Source organism: Theobroma cacao, chromosome 1, assembly GCF_053813885.1.
Source record: "Theobroma cacao isolate CCN51 chromosome 1, ASM5381388v1, whole genome shotgun sequence".
In the NCBI taxonomy this organism is placed as follows: Eukaryota; Viridiplantae; Streptophyta; class Magnoliopsida; order Malvales; family Malvaceae; genus Theobroma; species Theobroma cacao.
The window spans coordinates 73,045-83,857 of record NC_142639.1 but is presented as its reverse complement, the minus strand read 5'-3'; the positions used below and the strand labels follow the sequence as shown (position 1 = coordinate 83,857).

The 10,813-nt window shown below is 35.2% G+C and overlaps 2 protein-coding genes across 2 annotated transcripts; both read right to left on the bottom strand.

Annotated features, from left to right (window-relative positions):
• Positions 1-531: 531 nt before the first annotated feature.
• DGAT2 (diacylglycerol acyltransferase family) lies at positions 532-4,297 on the bottom strand. Its single transcript, XM_007046363.3, has 9 exons — positions 3,904-4,297; positions 3,734-3,808; positions 3,541-3,626; positions 3,080-3,186; positions 2,828-2,983; positions 2,543-2,629; positions 2,125-2,222; positions 1,311-1,398; positions 532-884 (listed from the first exon to the last, which is right to left on the bottom strand). Exons 1-9 carry the CDS (start codon positions 4,086-4,088, stop codon positions 783-785), a joined length of 984 nt encoding a protein of 327 aa, XP_007046425.3. The 5' UTR covers positions 4,089-4,297; the 3' UTR covers positions 532-782.
• Positions 4,298-8,944: 4,647 nt separating this feature from the next.
• Positions 8,945-9,862, bottom strand: LOC108661003 (vacuolar iron transporter homolog 5-like). Its single transcript, XM_088808105.1, has 2 exons — positions 9,459-9,862; positions 8,945-9,353 (listed from the first exon to the last, which is right to left on the bottom strand). The coding sequence occupies exons 1-2, from the start codon at positions 9,860-9,862 to the stop codon at positions 8,945-8,947; spliced, it is 813 nt and encodes a 270-aa protein (XP_088664231.1).
• Positions 9,863-10,813: the final 951 nt, after the last annotated feature.

The window sequence follows — 10,813 nt, the reverse complement described above, 5'->3', positions numbered from 1 at the left end:
CTCAAGTGACACTGTTATGCTAAAATTCTGAAACAAACCTTGATGTGTACTTGAGCTTTAAATTGTCTATTGATTGTGCCTTTGCCTACTGCTCTTGCTTTCATTCTTCATGATATGGCAATTTATTCGTTTATTGTTTGTTTATCTGACTAATTTTTCACACAATGGGATGGACGTGGATCTTTGCCAAAAAGGGACAGCTGCATTCATGAATTGGTTCAGGATCTGCATTAATAGGTAAAGATTTGGCCATAAAATTGTTTTCCTATAGATAACATTCTGCTTTGAGTCTGCTCTCAACTTGGAATACCTCAGATCAGGAGTTCATAAAGACATTAAGGTGTCAAAAGGGCTTCCAAAGGACTGCAAGGTTTTTTTTTTTTTGGTAAATGCTATGATTTCATTTAACCAAAGAAAGCAGCCAAACTGCTACAGACATGAAAACTTCAAGGATGTTCATGTTTTGAGTTGCCTGCGGAATTTAACTAATCATATAGATCAATATCATAAACATACAAAACAATAAAGGCATAGTCAGAAGCTTAGCATATCCACTGATAACATCTTTATAAGTAATAATTGAATCATAATAGCACAACTATTGATGCTACTGAGGCTAGTAAGAATTTAATATACGTATGTAGCTATGTGCTCTATTAATCAAATATCTCCTGGCTTCATTGTCCTCACATTCCAATTGTATAGACCATACAGGCAAGAAATTGGGACATGAACGGACATGCTTTAAGTGTAAAGAAGACCAAACCCAAACTCAGTTCAGATCAAAGAATCTTTAATGGAAGATCAGCAAACCCAACCTGAGCTTTGTGTCTCTCAAAAAGATCTTGAAGTGCTTCGACAAATCGATCATGTACTTCAATGACCTGTGAAACAGATGTGTTAATGCATGTGTGGTTATAAACAACTAATACAAAGTCATAGTTTCACAACAACAGACTCGTAGGGTTTTAAGCTTCTAGATATAGATCTGTCAATGAGCAATTCAGGTTTTAAGTTATGAAAGTAGTTTTGTTCACTGTAACTGAGTATTATATTGTAAGAAGCAAGTCCACTACGATGGAGCTTTTTGTAGCTTGAGACCATAAATTTGTTTCAGTGATTAATATAGAAAGTAGCCATCAAAATTTTCATTGGTGAGTTTTCTTCTCCTTTTACATGCTGAATCCTTATTCTTTAACATCATTACTCACTAAGTAAAGGCAACAGGCATTAGCAACTATAATAGAAAATTCTACCCAGGGGAGATTATAACACAAGCCACTATGGAAACCATACAGGAGTATCAATACCTCTTCGACAATGGGTTGTGGATTTTTCTTCACGTCAATAGGTTTACCCACCACCACGTGCATTGGATGTTGATAGGGTAAAGGAGATCTGCAAAAAAGATTGACAGTTACATATTTCAACAGCACCAGATAAAAACATAGCACTTTTCCAAGATTTATAATTGTAAACACAGAATTATTATGTAAATAATGCAAACATAGAACATTTATTAGTAGTTTTCTTTTCTTTTCCTCCTCTTTTCCAGCTTTTGTATTGTCCTGAGACTAATCAAGAAGACGCCATCAATTTCCCTCAAGCTTCACAACAACAGACATACAAACCACAGAAACTCATTTTCTTTTAATTAATTTTTTATCAAAATATATTGCCAAGGTCATACAACAGAAGGGAATCGTCTCTCATTCTTTTACCTTCTCCCACTTGCCTGACTTGAATTGAAGATCCTCTATCTTCCTTAAAAAGGGTTGATTTTCTAGTAAACTTACCCCAAAAAATAATCCACTTAAATCATAACAAAGACTCGTCACTTACTATTTCTTCCATTTTCTATTTACATACTGCAAAGGTTTCAATATATTAAACACAGTGGTAAATGAAATTTTGCCACCAAAACATTGCATTTCTCAAGAAATATTATAATTTGTTCCCAAAAATTTTGTTGACATTTTGGACTGCCCAAGATTCATCAACAAGGATTCAAGAGTAACTGAAAATATACTATTGAAGTATTTTTAAATAAAAGAATGTACTAAAAACACAAAAACAAAAAGGTTAATATATACCATACAACAGAACTTGTAACGTTATGCATACCCAAAAATTCCCCAAAAGAATATAGGAGTGAACTTGATAGCTCTGGAAAATTGCAGGTAGAACTTCCCACCTGGTTTCCACCACTTGTAGACATGAGACTGAAGCACAAGGACAAAGAAAGGAAATTTGATTCAGGTGAGGTAGAATGTGGAAGTTGTTAAAAGGAAAATAATAAACAAGATATAAAAGTAACACAAAAAATGACAAGTTTTTGAGGGTTGGATCAAGTAACAAACTACAAGGCCACACCACAGTTGCAAACTGATCCTATAGTTGCATGCTTTTACACTAGAATGGTATTTCAGCTAGAAAGTGTTAAACATATTTAGAATTATATGGTAGAAATGCTAAGATCAATGAATTTTGAAGATGCGCAAAAAATGGGATTGGAGAAAAGAAAGAGAAAAGCAGAACACACCTGACCAAAGCAGAAAACTGGGACCAGAGGACTGCCCATTTCCATGGCTATGCGGACAAATCCTCTTCGTGCCCTAAGGAATGCAATCTGTAAGGCAAACCAAGCATTGTTAAGTTGCCAAGACAAATTGATAAAGAAGAGCCAGAAGGCAAAAACAAGAACTCCATGAATGTTTTGGGTGTTGGAGAAAAATGTGGAGGATAAACAACTTATCTTGGAAGAACTGAAACCTTCTACCTTAACTAAGAAGTATGAAATGAGAATAAAGAGTCAGAAGAATGAAACCTCAGAACCAGGCTCCATGTGGAATGTCTCCTGCACTCCACCAGGCACTAGAATACAACTATAACCAGCATCTAATAGGGAAGAAAAATTTTTCTTTGTTGCTGGTGTGAGACCCAACCATGTCCATATATGCCTCAAAAATGGAGTGTAGAATACCTAATCATTCATCCATATGTATTACGGCAGAATGAGATTCAAATCATGGTGTGCAAAATGTGTAGGATATGACAGTTTAGGGGTAAAAGGTCTTACAGCGCTGCTTGCAAGGACTTTTATTTTCGGAAGAGGCATGAAACCTGTCAGGTCAGCGAGCGCAACAACTCCAATTGGCAAAACTGAATGTGGCTCAAAACCAAAAACTGAAACATTTCACAAGCTAAGATTTTATTAATTGCTCCAAACTTTGGGGCTTTTCCTTGTAGTACCTTTTTTTATAACAAAAAAGATAAAAACAGGGAAACTAAAGGCAGCTAAGACGTAGAAGAAATTGATAAAAAAACAACCACTTTCTCGAGCATCACATGGCCAAATGTGTTTCCGATGAAATTGATGTAAGCGGCGAATACAAGGCGGACGAGGATGTTTGTTGTATAATGTATCTAGAATACAAGCAGAGTCCCTTCTAAGGGACACGTCTGAACTAATGGGGAGGGGGCCATAATTCACAATTTGAATAAAATTAAAAAAAAAAAAAGAGAAAGAAGGAATCAGACCGTAAGCGCGATCAGGATGGAAGGCGTGAATGTCCTCAACGTGGAGAGTGATGGGAAAATAACTGCAAGCATGTTTACATATATACCTGCCCATTGCGATTTTTTGTTAAGAAAGAATAGGCAATTAAAATTGAAGTACTCTATCACATCATATCATCTATTTAGTAGGAGTATTAAGAGAAAGAAGTCGTACCTGGCCAACCTCCGGCCAAATTTACTGTAAGGATCGATAGGAAGAATCATGAAAAGCAAAAGCAATCCAAACACCCTGGGAAGAAAGAAAGAAATGAGTTTGCGCGTTTAAACTCTTTTTCCTGAAAAAAAAAATCAGTACTTGCAAAGAAAAAGAGAAAGAGGACAAACACAAGGAATTTGGAAAAAGGAAGGAAGAGAAAGGAGAAAAGGAGCAAGAGGGCGTTGAAGTGAATAGCTCCAAGCCATATCCCCATAGCTAATAGGGCGTGCATCGTGTTGGAGGGGAATTCATGTCTTCCACTGAATTCCCGATATCCAGTTGCCTTTCTCTCCTCCATTTCTTCCCCCATCATCCAACGCCTCGTTCCAATCGCCAACTATTTCAACTGCAGCTACCTTTGGATGGTTAACTATTACTCCAGTAAATCACAAATTCCACGACACTTCACTCCTCTTTTTTCCCTCGACTTTACTACTAATTTATTTCTAGATTGTTGAAACTTGAAAGCTTTCGCTTCTTGACTACCCTAGTTTATTCGATTCAATAAATAATGTAAGTTACATTTACAAATATACAATCAAATAAAATAGATTTGTGAACTGTCATCACCGTCGACCGTCATCGGTGGCATCACATGCTCTGTCATTGTTACACTGCCGCATTTGATTTGCACATCCTTTTATTCATTTAATAATGACTTTTTATACTTTTTTAAATTTTTGCATAAATCTTGACATTTATGTCATTTAATCAAATTTCTTTTAAGCTATAATAATATTACCTAATAATTTGCCCTAATATTACCTAATAAAGTTCGACAAGAAAATTAATAATATTTAAAAATTAGTATAAATCATATTTTTACATGTAATCAATAATTATATATTGATAAAAAATTTTATAGAATTTTTAATAAACATATCTACTTTGAATATTTCATTAAACCTTATTCAAATTATATAAAAAAAATTTATATACTTGATCTATGTATGTAATAGAGTATTTCAATCTATTGATTTAAATGTTCAAATTCAATATTTATTTAATCTTTTTTACTTCTTGACTTAAGAATCTTATCTTAGTTTTCTCATTATTCTAATAGTGTATTTTTTTAATTTTTAATTTTGATTGAGTTAATATTTAAATAGTTTATACATGTTTATTTAAATAATATCTTAGTTTAATAACTGTTATTTTATATTTAATATTTTTATAAATCAATAAATACGTGTCAATTATTTAAAATCTACTTATAGAAATAGATAAGATATTATTAAGCAATCATTCTCTTTTTTTCATATTTCTTTATCCATAATATTTGAATGTCTTAAAATTATATATTTTTTAAATACTTAATATTCTTATTTTATAGTTTAAAAAAATCTTCTTTTTTTTTTTTACTTTTTAGCACTAAAAACCATACGAAGGATCAATTATGTAAAATTTAAATTTTAATATATTTAAATATTAAAATTAAAGTTTTTGAAAACACACATGAAATAGAACAATAATTTGAAACAGAAAAACTATTTATCAATTTTTTTTTATAATTTAATCCATTTTTTCCTCCTTTTTATTCAAGTTTGTACTTAAACTTACTGCACGTTTGGTACAGGGAATAGCTAAGCTATTCCCTGTCTATTCCCAAAGGAATAGCTTACCTCCGTTTGGTATGGTAATACCACAAAGAATAGCTATTACTTAGTAATAGCTATTCTCTCAAAAGGGGTAAAACTCAGGCTTAGTTAAACCCGAGGCTCCCCATGGTTTTTGCTATTCCATGACCACGGGAATAGCTTTGAATTATAATATGACTAAAATGCCCCTTACTGTTTATAAATATTACAACCCTAGACCTATATATATATATTTTTTCTCATTTTCTTATTTTCTTTCTCTCTCTTCCCCCATTCTTTCCTCTCTTATTCTCTCTCTAAGTGGCATCAACGCCGGAGATGATGTTAGCGGCGGCGACGGCAGCGGCGGCGGCGACTGCGACGGTAGCGGCGGCGGCGGCGACGGCAGCGAAAGCGACGGCGACTGCGACGGAAGCGGCTGTGACGACGATTTTATGACCGAATATGGTCGGACCAGGTTACGCCGGAGATTTGGCCAGATCTGGCAGCGGGAAGCACCGGATCTGGTGCTTCCCGACCAGATCCCACGGTTGGATCTGGCACTCCACAGCCAGATCTAGCCGCGGGGAAGCGCCGATCTGGCGCTATAGTGGCCAGATCTGGCCACAGGGTGCGCCAGATCGGCGTTTTGTTACACCGGTCGCCTTTCCGGCAACCGACTCATGAAAAAGAAAAAAAGAAAAAGGGAAAAAATAAAATAAAAGAATAAATTATTTATAAAATTTAAAATATTAATATTTTGTATATAATTTAAACATTATTAATATTAATATGATTAAAATATTAAATATTAATATTTAAACTATTAATGTTTTATTTATTAAATTATTAATATATTAAATTTTTAATGAATATAAAAATAAAAATTATTGATATTTTTAATAATAATAATATTAAATTATAAATAAAATATTATTAATTAAAATATTAGTAATTAAATTATATTAAAATATTTATATTTAAATTATTAATTATTAATATTTTAATTAATTATAAATTATTAATATTTAAAAAATAAAATAAAAATAATTAAATATAATAAATGGTATTTTTGTCTTTTTATTTTCTATTCCTTTCCTATTCTAAAGCTATTGTTACCAACCAAACACTGTAATAAGTCATAATAATTATTCCTACTCTATTCCATTCATCATACCAAACTATATAATACTTATTCTATTTTATTCCCACCTCATTCTATTCCCACGCAATAACTATTCTATTCCATTCCTATCTATTCCGCGAACCAAACGTGCCATTATAGAAGTAGAAAAGGAGTGAATCAGCATCGGTTAGGATGCGTACTCCGCAAATTAAGAGTTTTCACTGCGCAAGGATTTAATTAATTTATTTACATATATTCGGATAAGGAGAAAAAAATTTGACCTAAGTAAGATACCTTTGTATTTAATTATTGTTATCATCTTTCAAATACAGGTTTCAACAACAACTTGACGGCAATGCCTAAGTCCAATTGCCTATCTAATTTTTTGCTTCTTCCAATTCAATTTCAGAATTTCATCATTCAGAAAATGAAAACCAAGCAGAGATGCTCTGCTTGCTAACACTCTGAAAAAAAAAATAAAGTGTAGAGCCGGACATCAACATCCCATTTGAAACCAGCGAAGCAGTTTCTTACGCCTGACTGCTTCGGTAATAAGTATTGATTTTCGTCTTCCGCCTTTCGGGGGTTTTCTTTCGCATGCTTTTGTGGTGCTGCTCTCCTGCAAGATCACCATATGATTTCTCTCTTAGCGCAGTTTCAAATGTATAATTGGAGCAAACGTAACTAAACAAGGTCTTGATTGCTCCCGTCCCTTCATAGATATATATAGGTGTATTTCCACTTACTTGACCTTTGATGAGAGGATCTTGATTCTTTTGGGGTGCCATTTTCAGAGTTCCATTCAGCTCATTGTTTCCGGGTACATTTTGTTCAGGGATGGGAATGGTGGAAGAGCTTGACCTCGATGTGTTTCCAATATCTAGCTCCAGACTGAACTGAATGGGGAAAAAGGAAACCAATTCAATACCTCCTAAAGCTTTAGCAATCCAAAGGCAGCTCATCAATTAAGTGATCAAAGTGGTACAAAAAAAAAAAATAGTAGTGATAAAGTGATCGAAAATCGAGTACATTATATTGTTTTTATGCTCCTCAACTCAATTAACCTGTAAGACTCGATTCTCAAGCGCTGCCAGTCTCTCCATCAGGGTACCCTTATGAGAAACTTCCTCAAGTGCTGATGACAGGGTCTTGCACTGTACTTCCATTGAAGTCAAGGAAGGGTAGTTAGAAGATTGCCTCGCCAACAAGCAGCGTCGTCTCTCTTCTAGAAACTGCAGCTGCATACATAGCATCATATATTTAATGTTTTTAACATGTTTGGCTCAGTTACAGTTTGGAAACAACTATAGCATGCATGCAGCGATTCTTCAAGACTACTGATTTTTCTATTGGGGAGGAGGCATTACCAAACGATCAAGGCGATCCAACCTTGGAAGGACGGCCAAAGGTGGAGAGAACTCCTCCTCTTGTTGGTCCATGTCTTTCAACACAGATTAGAAAGTGAGGGCCTCTATACCTCTTCTACGGTTTTATCCGTTTTTCAATGATCCTGACCCTACTCTACCGTCTAGATTGTTGGGTGCAGAGAGGGCGCTAGCGACCAACTAACTTCAAACTGGAATTTCCATTTTTTCAGCATCCAACTTTTAATTTACAGACAGTCCTGAATGGGAGCGGCTTTAAATGGTAACCACCCTCCCATAATTATGGCCATACCTCTTAAATTTTTTATTGCTTTGGACAGTGTTCCTTTTCAACTTTTTTAAGCCATTAGATTAATATATATATATATATATATATATATATATATATATTATGGTCTTAAAAAATAATGTTTTAAGTATCTATACAAAACATGCCTCATCATACTTTTTTAAAAGTCTATATATAACTAACATCATACACTCTTGCATACCATATTAATTCTACTTCATTTTATTATCTCTAATTAACTAACGGGTTAAAACAAGAAAAATTGTTGCAGGAAACAAAAAAAAAAACACAGGAGAATTTGCCTTTTGCGTCATCCTGTCTTTCTTACCGTGCGTGTTTTTGTTTCCTGCAACAAATTTTCTTGTTTTAATTCATCAGCAAAGGGATATCTAAATTATAAAATTACTGATGCACCATATCATCCTCTTTTTGCTTCATCATCAAATGGTTGCGGGAATTCAACCGTATATATATGCCACCGTATACGTACGTCCCATTTGTTTTCTATTATTATTCGACGTCAGCTTTTGGAAACAGAATGGCTGGCCGGAAAATGCAGCAGAAAATCAAAACTAACTTATTTTAAAAAAGAGAAAAATCTATAGCAAAAGATACAACGGAAAAGTTATAGTATACAAAAGTCTGCAGCTCCATCTCTAGCTAGGATCTACCAGGAAATCAACTATATAGATCAGCAGGTGCTACATGATTTTGTGAGAAACTGGCAGCAATCTGCTTTTTGATAATACTTACATCCGAAGCTAACAGGATAGGACTAGACGATAGCCCTTATTAATCAGTGTCTCTGCTCTCATGATCTGTATCGAAGGGCTTAAGCAAACCGTAAGTAATTGCCATCGCAATCCACCCTCCAACCAGAACTCTAGCTGCTGATACCCTAACTGGTAAGCCACCAAGATGAGCTCCAAAACACCCGAAGAGAGCAAGAGCTATAGACGTAACCACTGCAATCACCACAATCCGAATAATGTTTTCTGCAATAAAAACAGCGGTTGCCAGAGGTACAACTGACCCACATAAAAATGCCAAAGCTGATGCGGCGGCGGCCTTATACGGGTTAGGAAGAGCTTTTTCCATGTGATTTTGCACCGATTCTACTGCTTTAGTACTTAAATCTTTGGTTATCACTTTTATTATAGAAGACCTTCCGGGAGATAAGACTTGGGGCAACTTTGGCTCAAGAATTATAACCGGAGGTGGTATTTTTTCTGTTGGCTCACTGCAGGTCAGGTTCCTGCATGGTGCAGTCCTTGTAGGAGTCGGGGTATCTAACATGCCTAAGTTTGTCTCTCTTAGCTTGCTTGCCTTAACTGTAGTGGGACTGGAAATCATATCAAGATTCTTGACGTGATCATGTTGCATTCCTGTGTCAGTTTTTGAAGTGCAGCAAGCAGCAGTTGCCTGTTCAATATCTCTTTGTGTTGAAACAGAAACGAACTCACCAACAGCCATGCTACAGGCACCTGCAAGTGCTCCAGCTAGTCCAGACAGGATCATGGACCATCTATCATCCTTTGCTGCACCTACACCAAGCATTAGGGATGTGGTCGAAAGCAGCCCATCATTAGCTCCCAGAATGGCTGCTCGAAGCCATTGAGCTCGTTGCACATGTTCGGTCGGTTGATAGGTTTCATCAGCTACAGGAATCTTGTTCTCAGAACAGGATTCAAATGTCTGAGAGGAAGCCATAAGAAGAATTATGGAGATAAATACCTAGCTATAGGAATGTGTATGGAGTGTGGCTTCCAATGTTGAGACACACTCGGAGCACGTGGAGATTATATAAAAGGGACAAGGATTTGAGAAAGGGGGATTACGTTAGTACAAAATAGGGTTTCTTAGGATATAGGGATTCTTAGGTGTTGCCGTGAATGATTACAAACAGGGAAGAACTGGGACGTTGGGATCTATGATTCTGTTGTCTATCACGCCCCCAGTCATTCCTACACCATTTTTGCTTCTGAATATTTAGCAAAAATATAATTTTGAGAATACTATTAATTTAGCCGTCCTTGAAAGGTTGTTTGAGTACTTCTCGGCTCAGCCTCGTTCCAATCTACCGTAAGATACTTGCCTAAGTAGCCACCTTCTGTTTTGTGTTTTGCTTCTAATTACATAAATAGCACGAATACATACGTACTTTTTCTACAGATTGTTTTCTTGCTTGAATCAAAGCTCCTTGGTTGGAATAGGAAGCACGGGTTGAATTACAGAATTACTCCAAAAGGTCTTGTTGTATTAATTTGATTTTGTTCTAACCATATACTGATTTTAATTTTTGAGTACTTTTTTTAAATGGGCCTCATGCAAAAGGCATTTTTGAGAATGATCATCCTTATAATTTTAATTGTTTTTAGCTAACAGAAAAAAAATTGAACAAAATTATCCTTAATGAAACTGACCCATTCGCTAGGCTCCACGCCTCAACCCGAAACTTATTAACGAGTCAAGTATGTCCTTTATATGGACTACAACTCTTTGGTTTTCATCGAGAGACCGTACATATCCTCAGAAGTAATTCTGTTAAAAGCATTCTTCGACGGTTCAACTTTCGAGCATTTTCGTAGTGATAAGAGCATTTTGGAGTGATTATTATTCGCATAAAGGTAGTTTACATATTGAGCAGTGATAGGAAGTTGA